We start from the raw sequence: 18,135 nt of genomic DNA, 5'->3' as shown, positions 1-18,135 counted from the left end.
TGTGGCCATATGGCAAGGAGGTATGGAAATTGTGCATGTAATGTAACGATTTATGGGTTGGACGCACTGCAACTGATGGTTGGCGGAAGTGGAAGTGAAGAAGGAAGTGGACGAGCCATTGGTTGGCAGAAGTGAAGAAGGAAGCCTCGCGTCTGCTTCCTTCTTCTTGAGATCTTCTTCTTTTATGAGCATTTACTCAGCATTTACTCCACTCGAATTCCAATGGACCTATCATCCCGCCCAACACTCAGTCAATGGCAGGCCTAGCCTTTAGAGAAACGATTTTATCAGATTTTGCAGGCCTGGTCATTATTAGACGGTAGGAGAAGACGTGGGTATGGGTAACGCCAGAAACCGCATAACCCTTGTAATAGTGAGGAGAACACCTTGTAATGACTCATGATGGAAATAGTAATATTGCTCGTTCATGCAAATGTGAAGTAAACTAACACGTTTTGATAGTTTTCATTTTAGATATGGATTTGAAAATACTACTCATTCTAACTATTACTCCAGTAAAATATAGTAATTATAAATCTTTAATTTTTTTCTTGATATTTTAGTCGTTCAATTATATAAATTTGAAAGTTGCTTCTCTTTTTATTCATTTATATTAAATGTACACCCTTACTGAATGACATGCAGTTAAACGACCACCTTGGATGCTAATAGTGACATCCATTTGCATTTGACACTTACAGAGACGAACTTGCTTCTTCTCTTCTCTCCCATAATCCCTCTCAGTGGCTCTTTCAACACTTCTCTTTGCTCCATTCTCTTCGGTCTCCAACACATCTATGCCATTTCTTCTTTTGCCTCCCTACTTCCGGACCCTTTCTGTAGCTAGCTTTTCTCTTGTTCTTTGGTTGGTGTCGTCTGGTGCTACATCTTGGCTCTAGCATTTGAATCATGCCTTTCTCAGTTTTCATTCGCTTTGGAGAACACGAATCATTGACCATTCGTTTTGACACTCCTTTCTTGGAGGTTTCATTGGTGGAGCTTAAGGAACACTTTCACATTGAGAACGAGGACATTGAGCTGCATCAAGAAATCGGAATAGATGAGCTTGCCATTGTACTTCCAGTGGTAAACTTAGAGGATGGTCAGAAAGGGTTCAAGATTAGTGGTAGCCAACAATCAACCTTAAGAGTTCACATGCCCTATAAAAGAGGTTCTCATGGTCACTTTATGAATCATGAACTAAATAGTGTGGTTTCACTGATAGAGAGGATGCCTTTGAATAGTTCTCTTCATGTTGCGCTCAAATCTGCAGTTCGAGTGGAGAAAGTTACTGAGCTTCCTCTAACTTATGATGGATATATTGTCTTCGAACTTCCACCTATGCCTAAGGGTTCACCAATGTCTGGAATGGAACAGAATACTGATGGTCATGTTTGGACAAAATATTCCACATGTTCGCAAGACTGCTTCAATGGTGTTGTGAGAATGAGTAGATGTTCAGGTTATTTGAGATGTTGTAATTTGGATTGTCCTTTCCTTGAACGAATGGGAGTTTTAAATGATACACAATGGAAAGGAAAGCTTAGGAGACCTCCTCTACCTGGTCCCATTGATCCAGCCTTGGGGTCACTTGTGTGCAAGCATTGTGATGCAATACCAGAGTGTGTTTACCTATGCAGTGCTATTATATATTATTGCTTTCCCCATGAACGAGTGAAGACAACGAGATGTGCAGTGCATGTGGGTTTCCATGACCATCCAGTTGAAAAAGGTAGAAGTCGAGCAAAGGAAATGCAAGTAGATGATCTCATTTCAATGCGTGCAAGGTTGAATGGAAATTCCTCTTGCAAAAAAATCGAGGTGTCTGTGACACAAGACCTTGTGATGGAGATGATGCTAGCAAAGGATGGGGTTGTTGTGGAGCCGCTAGATGATCAAAAGTTCGAAGAAGTGCTTGAAACCATTACACCAATGACCCAGAGAAGGAGGCTTCAGAGAGTGGTGCAGAGCGCAAGAAGTGAGGCTAGAGGAGGGGATGGTGGAATGGATTCAATACTTGATTTAAAGAGGAGATGCAAATATCCATACCTACAAAGTATCCTATTTCCTGAACAATTGCAAGATGAACAACAACCACATATCTTCAAAATGTCGACCATTGGTCCAGGATCAGGAGTTGATCTAGTGAATCGCATGCGGCCTGGTGGGAGCTTGGGATCACAATGGGTTCATTTTGACCATGTGCATCGAGTGAGGGGATGGTCAACAATGGGTGCTCATGTGTATGACCCATTCATAAGGGAACTATTAACTATAGCAATATGTGAATTCAAGGTGGAGGATAACCATGCTCAAGTTCGATTCTGGGAGCTACTGAACAATACAATGGAGAAGAATGGTTTTGAAAAACCTGAATTCCGTGGATTCATGGTAGATGGAGCAGGAGCAAATTGGCTGGCTGTCCGCACTGTTTACAATGGGGGACCGGAAAATGTGATGGATGGTAGAGAAAGAACTTGTGTTTTCCATTGGGAGATGAGCATGGTTGAGCACACGAGACGATGCATTAAGCCGCAATTTCAGGAGGAGCATAAACTTCTATGTCGGAAGTGGAGAGAGGCAACAACTTCAACTTCTGCAGACCAATGCAAACAAACATTGAATTTGTATTGGTCCCCAATTCATGTGAAGGAGGGTGAGCTACCAACATTGCATACGTGGCTTGCTTGGTGGGATGTTAGAGTCAACCAGTGGGGGGGAATGTTCTTGCAGCAAGAAGAGCACTCTGGATTTGTTCCTACAGTGAACCTTTCAGAGACAAAACATTCTAGCATGAGAGCAGCACATGGATATGCAAAACACATAACATTGTATGATGCTTGTGCAGCAGATCTTGCAATGAGTGTCCTTCAGAGTGCCCACTACAATGCCTTTATGAATGGAAGACACTTGGGTACAGGACCAAATTTGGATGCTCTCCGGCGAAGAATACTTGATGGTAGTGGGTCTGGTAAAGGGGACAGAAATAGGCTTGTGGATTTATCACACATAGTGATTGAAGAGGGTGGGATACAATCTCCTGAGATGAATAGGCCAATAACAGAATCGGTGAGCATAAGAAGAAAGAGGGGTTCAAAATGTTCAACATCGGTCCATGCAAATGATAGTCATCGACCAGAATACATGACAGTGACAACAAGGAGAGTGATAGGAAAAAGAAGACAAATTGATTTTAAAAGTCCATCACAGGACGTGGTTTGTAGAGAGATAGATATTCATGAAGCCAATTGGGCGATCAGGAGAACAGAACCACATAGCGTTGTCACATGCTTTGGCTACTTGGCAGAGAGTCGGAGACGATGTGGGGCACTAATCAATGCACTTGGTAGAAGTGCAAGTTATGGTGTGCCAGCCCCTTGTTTTAAGGGAAGAAGGCAACATTCTCATGGAGTGACAGAGCAGTTTGTATGGTTTTGTAATACTTCTGTCACCCATACATGGAATGTGGATAAATCCATTCAAGGTGTTCCTGGGGTCTCTCCAGGTGTATGGAAGGTTGCAAGTGGGACATCAATGACTGTAGACGAGAGGGGTGCCCTTGTAAGGGCAGGTTTCGTATTTAATAGTGATGATTCTATTGGTGTGATGGGACCTCCTTATGCACAGCAGATCCATACACCTAGCCATGTGCGCCCTTCTCATCATGATGGAAAGCTTGTTTCATGGAGAAGTAAGTTGAATAAAGATTTCAACGAAAGGATACACAAGGCAGTTACAGAAAATGGGGAGGTGGTGAGAGAGAACATCATTATTCCACATGAGGTGCATGTATTCCATGTTCGTACAACAGGATCAATGTCTAAGGGGCTAACATATAGTGTCTTGATTTCAGAGTTCCCACGTTGCACATGCCTTGATTTCACAGAAAGGGAAGCAAGAAAAAGTCCCTACATGCCTTGCAAGCACATATACTTCGTGTTTATTGTTGTCTTGGGCTTAACTGAAATGGTGCATCAGTTTATGCATCAGGCTGCATTGACAAAAGTTGAATTGTTTCAAGCTCTGGGTGGTAGAAGAAACCCATCAAGTATGTAGTGTATGGCTTGGATGCCCTTTTTTTTCAATTCCTTCAGAATCGGATAATATATGTAGGTGTGCTTCCTTGCATGATGCTACACTAAGTTGTATTTTTTGAAGGTGGAAGAAACCCATGAAGCATTTAGTAGGCAGCCTAGATGCCTTTTTTATATTTCCTTTGGAAGCGGATGATATATATAGGTGTGCTTCCATGTTTTGGCAATGCACAAAAAAACATTTTGTACAATCATTCCAAGGGTTGGTTGGAAGATATTTTAAAGCATCAAATTTTTCTATCAACTTTTTTTTGTATGACATATGCTTTTTGTGCTATGGAGTTAATAACTTTTAGAAAAAAGGTGACTTCTGACAACATGAAGAGCAGTTAATGTAATATGTTACTATTCTCATTATTGAAAGCATTCAATGTTTTATTTTATCATTACTTTTTCACAACAAAGGAAACATGATTTGAACATGTACTTCTGGAAACATGCTAGCCAAGATGCAGGCGAGTGGTTAAGCTTTCTTAGAGCATAAATTGTGGTAATTGGCTGTCCTGGATGAATATGATGTGGCTGTTATTAAACAGATAACACCTTGCATTGTTGTTTGTCCACGCTCGCTTATTTGGCCTCGCTCGCTTTTCTTCGCTCGCTTTTTGGTAATCCTCCCGAGCTATAACATAAGCCCACACTTTCGTAGTTGCATCATCAATGAATATCACATAGTATTCAGCCCCGCCTAATGACCGTGTAGGCATGGGACCACATACGTTTGAATGCACCAAATCAAGCTTTTCAAACTCTTTCTTTCCTCTTCTTTTATGGGCTGATTTAGTCTGCTTCCCATAGAGACAGTGCTCACAAAATTCAAAATCAGAGAAACTCAAATGCGGTACATAACCCAAATGGCATAAGAGTTTCATTCCATTCTAGCTCATGTGCCCCAACCTGCAATGCCACAAAGAAGTGCTTGGCTGCTCGATTATTGCAACAACATGATCAAATACCCCTGATACATGTAAGGGATACAAAGTCCCACACTTGGCACCCCTGGCCCAAAGCATAGAGCCCTTTTGAATTTTCCAACTCTGAAAGCCAAAAGTGGTGTGAAAACCAGCATCATCTAGCTGACCCACTGAAATAAGACTCTTGGTCAACTTAGGCACATGTCTCACATGTTTCAAAATAAATGAAGACCCATTTGCAAAAGAAAACTTTGTCACCTAGTCCCACTATGTCACATGCATAGTCATTTCCAAGATGCACACAACCTGTCTTTCCACTCTCATAAGTGGAGAACCATTCCCTATGGGGAGTAACATGGAATGAAGCACCAGAATCCAAAATCCAATCCTGGGAATATGCATCATCTGAAGTGGTAAGCAACTCTGTAGATAAACTAGACATGAAGAGAACATCATTGTCACTATCATGTGTGACTACATTGATCTCCTCGATCTTCACTTTTCCTTTGTCCTCCCTTGGACTCCCTTCCTTTTGATTTGCACCCCAATTTGCATTCTTTTTCTTATTCCTTTGCTCTCTTTTCAGCTTGTAGCAATCCTTTTTCATATGGCCCTTCTTGCCACAGTGGTAACACTCAATGTCCTATGCCTTGGATTTGCTACGAGACTTCCCTCTTTCTTGGAACTTCCCCCTGAACTGTGATCTGCCCCTTTGCACATTTAAGGCTGGATCCTGCTTGTTGCCGTCCATATACTTCCGTCTAATCTCCTCGGCCAACAAGCTACCCACAACATCATCAAATTTCAGTACTCCACCAGGTGCAGAGTTACTGACAGTTGTACGGAAGGTATCCCATGAGGATGGCAATGAACATAAGAGAAATATTGCCTTAGTCTCCGCATCAAAATTCATCTTCTGAGCCTGAAGCTGGCTGAAAATAATATTGAATTCATTCAAGTGAGAAGCAATGGAGACCCCTTCCTTCATCTGTAGCTCAAACAAGCTCTTCATGAGGTAAACTTTATTAGAGGTAGCTTCCTTCTCATAAGTGGCACACAGTTTCTTCCACAAATCTTTCGTAGTCTGCTCATTTACTACTGTGAAATAAATTGACTCTGCAAGATGAAGTCTAATAGTAGAATTTGCTAATGCATCCAACTCATTCCAATCATCCTCAGACATATCCGCAGGCTTAGCTTGGCTTAGCTTCAATACTTGCCAAGGGTTTAATCTACTTCTTTTGAATAAGCACATCCCTTATCTATTCTTTCCACAAAGAAAAGTTTGTCCCATCAAACTTTTTAATGCTGAAAAACTCCTTTTCAGACATGGAAGACGATGCCATGATGCAAATGAAGCAAAATCCCAAATGCTAGTACCTGCAAGAGCGAATCACACCAAATACCAGGTGCACCCAAATGTGTATGCCACAATAGAGTGAAATGTCACCAAAACTCAAAGCTCAAAGCATCAAAAGATCCAGCTGACTCATGTGAATGTACTATGCATCCATATGAGCAAATCTGGCCCAAAAGAAAATGCCAATTGCAATGGCAATCCAAAATGCCAATAAGTGCCAAATGCCTCAAGCATAAACACCGTCCATGGGCATAAACATCAATAATATCTCATCCAAGAGAGCATAACACTATCAGTGCATCAACTGCAATGTGTCAAAGCTGTTCCTCAGCATAAAATAGCATCCATGTGCAAAGCGTCCATAAAAATAGCATCCCACAAGGTAATCTGAGCCTATTAGTGCATCTAATAAGGATCGCAATGCATCCAAAAGGCCTATAAATCATCCACTGCAACCCAATGCACACCACGAATGAGCGCACATGGCTCAAACTGCAACCAGAGTGATCTGCATAAGGTATGCTCAAGAAATCATGGTCCCACGAAAAAGACCGCTATTGAAAATAGAACCTGAGATGCCTCAAAACATGGGCACCATTGCATAATCGGACTCAGCAAGAAAATCTACAAATATCTCTCTTCTGTCAAAACTCCAAAATCCCAACCAATGAGTGAGAAATGGGAGTCAACACTTATCCACTGCCATGTGGCATAAATATAAGGTTTCAAAAGCTTAGAATGAAAAATGCATAACATAGAGACGAAATCGAATACACAGAGATCTATAACTCTGAAAATACTCCACCAAATCATGCAAGAACTGATAGGTACGGGTTTTTGGGCGTCCGGAACGCAATGGGACAGACGGTTTTGGAAACCGTGGTCTCAATCACTTGGTCCAACACACGGACTGAAACACGTTTGGAAATAGAACTGTTTATAAACTCCACCGGAGTGCGAATGATGAGCAACATAGAAGTTTTAGGACCTCCTGAGTCCATCGGAACTGACAGATTTGCAAAGGGTTGCTCCAAACTTGAGTTCCAACACCCGGGCAGAAAAACGCAGAAACTGACACAGTGAGTCAGAAATCCAATGAAACGATCCCAGATTCAAGAATGAAGGTGTTTGCAAGCTCCTAAAGTGAAGTGGACACCAAAAGCAAGCAATAGTTGCCTCTACAAGTCAATACGGAGTCTCTGTCATTGAACGGAATAGGGAAAAGCTCAAAAAATGACTTTTTCTTTGAAAACACTTAACAGGGTCTCAAAACCACTTCGCAAAGCCAGTGTGACTTTTCCAAAGGTTCCTCCAAGGTCTCTGCACACTCGGATGCAAGTAGAGTCACCCACAAAGCTTCCCACAAAGCTTCTCCTTCCTCCCACAGAGCTGTTGAGCTTCCAGGCATTCACGCACACTCAGCTAGATCACTCGGGCTCTGATACCAGTTGAGAGTGCAAGCAAGAACGAGAGAGGGAGAGAGAGAAACAGAGAGCCACACAAGTTTTGGTGGGTGCAGAACACCCTAATCTTCTTTTTCATTCATTTATATATGTGTTTGAGTATTGTACATAACCGGGGTAAAGGCACAGTGACCTTTAACCCCCACAGAATATTCAATAGAATACAGAGGAAGTCATCAAAGGTTGCATGGATACTGTGACATTGACTATGTCAGAGATCATGAGACCAGGAGATCCACACAGGGATATGCATTTTTCCTTGGTCAAGGTGCTATATCATGGTTATCAAACTGAAGCAGAATATAGAGCACTCACTACGGGTGCATGTGAGGCTATATGGCTCAGAAGACTATTGTCAGAAACAGACTACTTTGATGAACCAAAGCCAACAACAATATACTGTGATAATCAATCAGCTCAAGCATTGGCTAAGAATCCAATATATCACTCCAAGAGGACAAAGCACATTGATGTCTGAGATCACTTCATCAGTGAAAGAGTGTTAATTGGTGACATCATACTGCAACATTGTGATAGCAAAGAAAATGTTGCAGACATCTTTACCAAACCACTCGATAAAGAGCTTTTTGAGAAGCACCGACAAGGTCTTGGTTTGATGCAGAGGAAGGACATTCCCATTAAAGAGGTGTGATGGAATGTGATGCTCAATCCTTCTTCGATTCCCTAGAATACAATCATCTTGAGGGAAGGTCTACTCCATGATGTTGATCTTGAGGGAGGGTGTTGAGAAGCCGCGCTCAACATCATGTGATCATATGTGCATAGCACTAAACCAATAAAGGAAAGGGTTACATGTCCTAAGCCTAACCCTAAATGGGTTTGTATATATTCTACATTTTCAACTAAATCTTGTGTACAGTTAGTCATTTGTGGTGTGCTCATTAGCTATGCCCTCTCTCCTCATCTCCACCATGGATGTTTTTATTGAAGGTATATTTATATATTAATATAAAATCTTGGTGAAAGTTGATCGAGCTATTTTTTAAAGTTTCACAATATTGATAGCATATAGCACAATTTGTATATTTTCTTTTGAATTTTGAAGTAAAACATGTAAATCCTGGCGATACTTCAAACTTTTTGATATAAAAGTTTCGAATCTTGGTGAATGTTTCAAACATTTATTTTTATTAGGGCATACAAACTTTCGACACGAATATAAAGGTTTCGCTTCTTAACAAAACTAACATGAAAAAATCATCCTTGATCTCCACTCTTGTCCTCTCCCCTCTTCATATTTTGTCAGAGTTGAAGATGGAATTGCATCCATGAAAGATTCACTGACTTGACTAAGCTAGTGTCATATGACATTGATATGAGTTGATGAGATATAAGCGGGTTGTCATACAAAGAGAGAACACAATCTTGAGGATTGACCATAAAAAGTTGGTCGATTAAGAAATTTGCAAAGGGAAAGGAGTATGCATCCCTAGCTTGCCTACGTAGGTTTGGTTTCAATAGCACAATTCATCTTAAGTGACGATGGATTTTATTGTATTGGTTTTTGAAGCTGCAACTCTACATCTAGATGTCATGAGACAAATGATTCATAAATGCAATTGATTGGAAGAACTTGAGAAAACTATATGGAAATGCCTTGGTTCAAGATCAGAGTCCTAAATTGTATGTGGAAAAAGAGACTAGAAGCTTTATTAAAGAATAATTTAAAAGTTAAATAACAAAAGAGCTATTAGCACTTATTGTACTTCTCAAGGAGCAACATTACACAATGCCAATTGTCACTCATAGAGGTCCTTATGGTCATAATAGATTGTTGCATTGCACATGGATTAAGTTTAGCACACTTGGCAAAAGGCTACAAAGAGAAGAAAAACATTGAAAAGACAATAAGGCATCGATGATATATGCTATAGCTAAATAACATCGATGCATCAATCAAATATTAGCAATGTGAAAGAGAGCAAATATCAATCAAGAAAAATGAAGAGCAGTTGAGATGTAGCCCAAGCGAAAGAGCAAATATCGATAAGAAAAGTAGAGCCATAGGGAAAGAATGTGAATTTCCATGGGTGTGATTTTTTTGTGAGCTTTTTGTCATGAGCTTTTTTTCAATTTTCATGAATATTGCGAGCTTTTCATTCACTTGAGAGAGAGAGAGAGAGAGAGAGGGGGGGGGGGGGTTCATGGAGTAGGGTGGGTTGAAAATTTGGGTTGTGGTTGCAGTTAAGACGAGAGAGGGGGGGGAGGGGAGATAAAGGAAAGGGGGAGGGATGGGCACATGGGTAAGGTGGCATGGAGAAGGGAGGGGAGGGGAGTTGGAACATATATTCGTTATCATAGTGGAGAACGTAGAGGGGGAACTTATAAGGTATGCAAAGAGGAGTGTAAGGAGGAGAGAGAGGATGAGGAATGTGAAAGTTATGTTCATCTACTAAATGCAAAGGGGAAGGGAGAGCATGTGGGAAATTTGTTCATTTTCAAAGTGTATAATCTGACAGGTTTGACCTCATTTTTGGATTCCTCGTCGAATTCGGGTCATTTTGAGTACCAACATGACCATATTCCGATAAAAATTGAAAAAATGGTGTTTTTGTCATGAATTCAGTTTTGACCTGTTTTGGGTCTACTTTGAGTCTGCGCAGACTCAAAATAGGCCCAAAACAGGCCAAAATGACAAAAACACCATTTTTTCAATTTTTATCGGAATATGGTCATGTTGGTACTCAAAATGACCGAAATTCAACGAGGAATCCAAATGTGAGGTCAAAAGTTTCAAATTATACACATTTAAAATGAACATATCTCCCATAGTTCCTCCCTTCTACTTTGAATATGGACATATCTTCCATAATTTTTTGCCTCCTACTGCCACTCATATTCGCCCCCCCTTGTGGATAGTATACACTCTTCCACCCCTCCCACATGCTATGAAAATGAACATATCCTATATCCTCTCCCCCTCTTTCTAACCTCCCCATCTTTCTTATAACAAAAACACATATGGATTTCTAAGAAAAGCTCGCAAAAACAAAGGAAATGGTAGAAAAGCTCACATTAAAAAGCTCACCAAAAGATTTTCCCCAATTTCCATAAGAGGAGTGGAGCAGTTGGGATATAGCACAAGCAAATCTAATTTGATGCATGGTGGTCCAAACAATAAGGTATTATATTTGCATGATTTAGTTACAGCAAGGGCACATAGTATGATAGAAGGGTGTAGAACCAAATCAAATATGGTAAGGGCACATATTCCAATAGAAGGGCACATACTCCAATAGAAGGGTATAGAAGCTAAAGGCAGGTTGCTAGCCCACACATGTGTGAAGTTAGATTATAGAGTTGTAAAACATTTAGGAGCACCACTTATTGTAGATGTCTAGTAGAGGGACGTGTAGTATGAACGGGAAAAAGGGCATTGCTTAAATAATGCATAAACTAAGAGGAAAACCAGAATTGCATAACCAACTTCACTCCTTTCCTTGTCTAAATGAGCGTGGACCTTTCAAAACTCATGCTTGCTCATTGATTGACATCTCCATTTCATTCTTCATTTCACTCTCTTTATTTAAATTATTTTCCTTTGAAGAGTACCTAACCTTTGAAAGGAAAAGTACATTTGAAGGATTCTTTGCCTATGAATGAAGCCTAATGAGCAAATCAACTAATGTTGAAAGGTCTAGTGTATGAGGACATCTTTTCCTTTGTGTCAACATAAGGTGCCAAGCACAATATGCTTATTTGAGTACTCAAGGTCAAGAGCATGTGTGTAATTGGGGCTTCCGTGTTCTTTTTCTAACTTTTCATATACCTTTTGAAGTGGACTGCTCGAGGTCACCAATCTTGTTGGTCTCACTGTCATGTTGATATTTGTGGTAGGTATGCCTTTTTTGTTTGGTGGTGCTTCTGCTTTGGAGTGGAGGGGTATTGCCACTTTCACTCTTACCTCATAGATGGTTTCTAAGGTTAGAGCTATTGCCACTTTCACTATACCCCATAGATGGTTTCTAGGGGAAGAGCTATGAATTAGCGGAATGGGTAGAATTTCAAGTGAGGGGAAATAATAAGGTAGCATAACAGTTCACCAAATGACTAAGTAACTTCTTTAGGGGGTGGTACAAGTAGAGAAATTGGCTTTCATTTTGTAGATAAGAGCTGTCAAGAGCCCTTTTTTTGGGAAAAAGCAGTGATATATTCCATTCAAAACGATGTATTGACATACACATTATAGCAGAGGTAGGAGAGTAATATCTATGCCAAACCTCTACAAAAAACTCAGAGGTAGAGAGAAACACTTGATTCGCAACCTCTTCAACTCCTATGAAAAACATAGAGAACTTGCTTCAAATAATAAGAGTGTGAAGCTTTTTTAACATGGACATGGCTCATGACTCCGTCGAAAAGTGCGATTGGCAACTCTTGCCAGTCATTAGGGAGTGGAGCATGCCACGTTAGCAATGGCAACTAGCCCGAGTGATGTGTTGTGAGCTGTGAATGAGTTGAAACGGGCTCTTAATGACTCTTGTAGGAAGTGGAGCATGCCACATGAGAGCATTGTCATGTGTGTTTGAAAATTTGCAAATCAAGGAAATCGGGAAGTATTGCCCCTTTGCTAGAGGAGGGGCTTTCCTTGAGAGCATGCTTCTATATGTATTCATTGCTCTTTGTAGCCAATGGGATAGCCTCTACAAGCTTCAAGGCTCCTTTACTTTACCTATAACACCACCAATGGGAGAAACTTGTTGCATGCAACCTGAGTTGGAGCAGACTTTGGTGTGAACGTGATACATTGAAGTAGTTTTGCAAAGTAAGGGCCATGCGTGATAGTGCTCTTAGAGGTCATCCCCATAGACGCGCCAGGCCGCCTTTGTAGGCGAGTCTGGTTCGAAGATGTGTGTCGATGTGTAGGCATGCAAGTTGATTGGATGGGTGTGAAATTTAGAATTGAGGGGGGCCAGTTCACTTGCACCGGCTGTAGTGGGACAATGGAGTGGCCGCTCCTTAGCGTTTGTCGCTATGGGGATGGCCTCTTAGAGGAAGTTCCTAAGCGAAATGCCATATTTTGTCACCGCCCGGGTGGAAGTGAAAATTTCACTCTCCGAGGGGTCCTTTGCAGAAAACACCATTTTGTTGCTCCTAAACATATCTTCGCCGCTCACTAATGCATGAAAATGCTCCTTCAGCGCTGTGGACGGGTGCGTGGGAACGCGCTCTTAGCAGTAGCACATCAACGACAAAGGTGGGGTTAGATTTCCTTCAAGGGACTCGGGTCCCTAGAGCTACCGAAAGGTAATGCTCCATTGGTCCATTCAAAAAGAAGGTCTTAACTTTCAACCGCGAAAGCCGTGGGCGAAGACGAAGGACACGCAGCAGACCAACAAGAAGAAGAGGAGGAGGACCATCCGGCGATCGAAAAAGAAGGAGCACCAGCAGGTGGATACACGGGATCGCCCCGCATCTAGGAGCAAAGATGCCGTCCTTTGCCAATCCCGTCGAACCAAAACGGAAACTAAGCACTGGCTCTCCTCAGATCTCGGAGAACTCCCTGGTTTTTTGAGTGAGAGAGAGAGAAAGAACTGGGAGAAAATTTGGCGATGCGTAGCTAATCTTCTAACCGAAGAGGCCTGGACAAGGACACCTCGCTGGATTACGGCTTTGTCTACGCGAGTAAGGTGGGCACAATTTGAAAGCCGCTAGATCCGTAAACGCTGCTGTCGTGAAGCGAGCGGGTAGAGAGAGCACAAATCTCAGTGGGACTTTGCTGCTGAATTGTTTGTGGGATCAAGTCAAAGATGGGGCGAGCTGTCAAACCAGAACAGATGGGCGGGAACGTGTGAGCTGTGAAGCGTCGCGAGAAGGGAGTTGAAGCAATGGGAGGAGAGTGAGCAGGACGTGAGAAAGAAGCGCGATCCGCAAACGCTGTTGTGAACGGAGGGGCGGCAGAGGGCGAACCTCACGAGAATTCGATGTGGGTCGATCAAAAGTCAGAGGTGGGGCGATGGCGAGCTATCGAAATCTGAATAGCCAGGACAGAGAGGGAAGCAATGGGAGGAGCGCGTGGGTAGGAGGAGGAGCAGACGGCGCTCTTAACCCGTAGCATACAACACACCCTTCAATCAATCTACGGACACACACTTTGGAAACACCGAGCTCCAAGACGATAGAGACGGAGTTCATGCTTGGGTGTTAAACAAGAGAGCCAGTGAGTCATTGTTCTTTCGTTGATTACAGACACCGAAGTGCGGCCAAGAGGAGGGGGCAGAGAGCGGAGGTCACGAGAATTCAAAGGTGGGGGGCGGGGGGGGGGGGAGGGATGAAAGAGGAATGGCGAGAAGAGAGGGAGGGAAGCAATGGGGAGGAGGTGAGGCAGTGCGAAGGGAGAGTGAGGGGGGGAGGGAGGAGGAGGGGGGAGGCAAATGAAGGGAAGATGAAACAGAGTGGGAGGAGGAGGGGGGAGGAAGGGATGGAGGGGAAGAGCTGTGAGAGAGAGAGATGGGTTGGGCGGGGAAGAAGAAACAGAGGGAAGGAACCAGGTGGTGAGGGGGGGGCAGCTATGGCGAGCAGGGGAGCTGTGCGGCTATGGCGGGAAGCGTGGCAGCTATGGAGAGCTTCTGCAGAAGCGGTGCCATTTGTCAACTCCCCCTCCTTCCTCTTCCCCTATTCAACCTCCCCCCTCTTCTCCTTCCCTCCAGTTTTCCTCGCGATTTTCCACGCTCCTCCCTCTCCTATCATCCCATGGAGCCTTCCCCTCTCGACCCCTCTACCCTCCTCGCTAAGCAGATGATCGCCGGTGGCCTCGCCGGCATGCTCGCAGACGGCATCATGTACCCCATGATGACCGTCAAATCTCGCCTCCAGGTCTGCCTCCTCCCTCCTCATTTGTTTTCATACTCTCCTCTTTTAGACCGCTTAGACACCCAACGCGTCCCCATTGCCCACCTCGATTGGATCTTCACCTGTTTTAATGCTTACCATGCGCTCGTTTCTCAATTCTGTCGCTTAGACCTTGCGAAGGGGACGATAAGTGATCAACCTTTTGGAATCAGTCGACATTTGTTTTTTAGACAACTTGCAATCTATGTGCGTGGCCTGCGAACATACTTGTAAATCTTCTCGCAAAGTTGGCCAGGCCCTAAGTGGGTATGCTGTACAGATTGAAAGCGAGCAATGATTTTCCTATGGTTAGAAGCACTACGAGCTTGATCGAGAGAAACACGAGCTAGGTCGAAAGCATGAGTCTAACTTAACTTCCTAGATTGCATCCGTCATATTTTTCACAAGGGCCCCTGGTTTCTGGTTCAGGTTCAAGGGTCTTCAGTTGGAACAAGCTCAGGAGGAACTGGTGCACTTTACATGTATCGGGGACCCGTGCATGCGATTTATACCATATCTGCTCATGAAGGTTGGAGAACCCTTTACAAAGGCTATGCCACTGTTTCACAGATTGCTCCTGCCCAAGCGTTATACATGGCGACTTACCAAACTTCCAAGCGGCTACTTCCAGGCACGTTTTTTGTTTTTGGTATTAAGTCTCCTCTCAAGGGGGTGTCTCCTCTCTCAAGGGGGTGTCTCTTGAAGCAGCAGCTTAATAGTGCTAATGTCCGTAGATTCGGTATTGAAGTACTCGAATTGTCTTGACATAGGTGGGGAGAATAACCCTGTCGTACACTTTTGTGGAGGAGTTTTGGCCACTTTGGTGCAATCTTCAGTAACAGTGCCTGTAGAGGTTATTAGACAGAGACAGATGGTTCAAACCAATGGAGCAGGCAGTTACAAGGTACCCTCCTTGCCTGCCCTATGTTACAGCTACAGTGCTGGTTAGGTGAAGTTGAAGTTCTAGTTTGACGAGAATTGCAGAAATTTTGCAGTTATAGCAAGCTTGAAATTGTACAGAAAGTAGGGAAACTGAGCATGTTCGTTTTGTTGCAATGCAATCTCATTGTCCTCCGTCTTGTTAATGGCAGGGTTCTCTCCATGCTGCTACCCATATTTATAAAGTCGAGGGACTTTGGGCTCTCTACAGGGGATTCGGTCTGGCTCAAATGGTTTGGGGACCATATAATGCAATATACCTTCCACTCTGGGAGGCAACCAAACGAGCAGCTGCACGGTACTCTGGTGCTGAATCGGTACAGAAGCTCGATGTGCATTGGGAGCTTTTCAGTTCATTCTTCAGTGCAGCTTGTGCTGCTGCAGTGACCAATCCTATGGTAAGCTGTCAAGGCAGTCATCTGCTGTCAGGATTTCTAATGAGATGTTGGTTTTCTATCTTGCTGCGTGTCCTTCTGTATCAATCCACCCCAACACATCAACCTGTCATCTTTTGATGGATTTTATACGTTGAGAAGTGTCCTGTAGAAGACCGTTGTTTACAATGTACCCTTGATACGGTGATATCATCTTTATCCGTTGGGAAGTTTCTTTTATGATGTGCTATGAATTTTTTTTTCACCCCCCTCCCTCTTTTTTTAATGAAAAAACACATTCAGCTGATATTGCTCATCGGTGCTGACTTCAGGATGTTATCAAGACAAGGCTGCAAGTGCAAGGTAAAAGTAATGTGTCCAACAGCACACAATACACAGGAGCCCTTGATGCAGCACAGTCTATATGGCGAAGGGAAGGGTTTAAAGGTCTCACTTCTGGAGTCACATCAAGGATTTTTTGGATTGCGCCCTCCAGCATGATCATGTTTACATGTTTTGATCAGCTGATGAAGAGGCTTTGACTAGGTTTTGTAAGATTTTGCCATTTTACAAAATTTTGCAGGTTGGCCGACCTCTTACAGAAGATCCAGATTTTGTACAGGTTTATTGAGCATGATTATGCATTCTTCAATTTGTCAATTGTATTTCCAATTTTATGTTCACAGTGTTATTAAACACAAGAGCAAAAGCAGCATAAGTTGTCCTTATTTGTTATGGGCTGATAAGAGGCAAATTTAGTTCTGAATTATGACATAAATAAGTAGTACGCCGCACAGCTATTGCTGAAGCTATATTACAAGGCGTTGCTTGTTGTAGATAAGGCTACTGGTTACGTTGAAAGCATGAAGGCGCTAGCTAGGAGTCATGAGCAAGGAGCTTGTTGCAGGAGAGCCGTCTGTAGGTCTCTGCTGCAAGGTTGATGGAGAGCTCGTTGTAGATGCACCTTGAGTAGTTGGAGAAGCTTAGCGTAGGAGCTTAGCTTAGATAGAGAAGCTCCCAAAGAACAAGATCTGAGACCTCTCTCTCAGAATTAGCAAGGCTAATGCAGACGCTGTCTCTTCCTATTTCTCAATGAATCTCTCTCTCTCTCTCTCTCTCTCTCTCTTGGAATTCTATCAAAGAAATCTAAAGAGATTAACAGAAATCTCTCTATCACTCAATGGACGAAAATTCTCTCAAAATGGACGTAAATTTTCTCAAGTGGACGAAAATCTCTTTCGTCAACGGAATGAAAGGATGATCACTCAATCGGTCTCAATCTCTCGATCTCTCGATCACTCTTACTCTCTCAAGAATCGCAATGCCTCAGCGGAAGGCAAGGGAGCTGACAAAATATGAAGAGGGGAGAGGAGAAGAGTGGAGATGAGGAGAGAGGGCACAGCTAGAGAGCACACCACAAATGACTGTACACTAGAATTAGTTGAAAAAATAGAATATATACAAACCCTTTTAGGGTTAGGGTTAGGGGATCTAACCCTTTTCTTTATAGCACTCTATAAGGTTAGTGCTATGCACATATGATCACGTGATGGTGCTATGCACACATGATCACATGATGTTGAGCGTGAACTCTCAACACCTTCAGGCAAATGTGCGTGAAGGAAGTGGTTTTGTCGGCGAGGCTCAAATGTGAGTGTAACTTGCGCCAAAATGTGCGCGTGATGTAACGAGCGCGTAGAGCACGAAAAATCGAGCGACTTTCCTTTTTGGAGCACCCTCAAATTCTTCCTGGATCAAGAGATACGACTTGATCTAGGTGGAGGGGCAAAAGGAGTGCAAATGGTGTGCTCAATGATGATGTGTCACTGTGAGTCACATGCAGTGATGATGTGGCACTGTGCTTAGCAAGAGGTGTGCCAGTGAAGCTCTGTACTGAGGTGGCAGGAGTGTGCACATGCAGTGTGTGCACAGTGTGCTTGGTAAGGGACTGTGCCTGCAGAGGTCAGTGCTGACTGGACTGCTGAGGTGGCAGTGCTGAGGTGGCACTGATGATGTCAGTAGGGTGACGTGGCACTGATGACGTGGCTTGATGATGTGGCCTGATGACATGGCACTGATGACATGGCCTGATGACGTGGCCTGATGACGTGGCATAGGTGACGTGGCAGTCGGTGATGA

The 18,135-nt window shown here is 43.1% G+C and overlaps 1 protein-coding gene across 1 annotated transcript; it reads left to right on the top strand.

Annotated features, from left to right (window-relative positions):
- Window positions 1-14,377: 14,377 nt before the first annotated feature.
- On the top strand, window positions 14,378-16,648 carry LOC147884041 (uncharacterized). Its single transcript, XM_087399041.1, has 5 exons — window positions 14,378-14,668; window positions 15,113-15,314; window positions 15,454-15,587; window positions 15,775-16,020; window positions 16,329-16,648. Exons 1-5 carry the CDS (start codon window positions 14,390-14,392, stop codon window positions 16,536-16,538), a joined length of 1,071 nt encoding a protein of 356 aa, XP_087255167.1. The 5' UTR covers window positions 14,378-14,389; the 3' UTR covers window positions 16,539-16,648.
- The last annotated feature ends 1,487 nt before the right edge of the window (window positions 16,649-18,135 follow it).

Source organism: Dipteris shenzhenensis, chromosome 27, assembly GCF_047967505.1.
Source record: "Dipteris shenzhenensis isolate YYH24624 ecotype China chromosome 27, Dip_SZ_1.0, whole genome shotgun sequence".
Taxonomy (NCBI): domain Eukaryota; kingdom Viridiplantae; phylum Streptophyta; class Polypodiopsida; order Gleicheniales; family Dipteridaceae; genus Dipteris; species Dipteris shenzhenensis.
This window is presented reverse-complemented; position numbering and strand designations above follow the sequence as displayed.

What these genes read in the sequence shown, in the direction of transcription:
- LOC147884041 (XM_087399041.1), top strand. Translation starts at nt 14,390, where the DNA reads ATGGCGGGAAGCGTGGCAGCTATGGAGAGCTTCTGCAGAAGCGGTGCC. An exon ending in TTCCAAGCGGCTACTTCCAG is followed by an intron (nt 15,315 to 15,453) that starts GCACGTTTTTTG and finishes GTCTTGACATAG; the next exon opens with GTGGGGAGAATAACCCTGTC. An exon ending in CTGCAGTGACCAATCCTATG is followed by an intron (nt 16,021 to 16,328) that starts GTAAGCTGTCAA and finishes TGCTGACTTCAG; the next exon opens with GATGTTATCAAGACAAGGCT.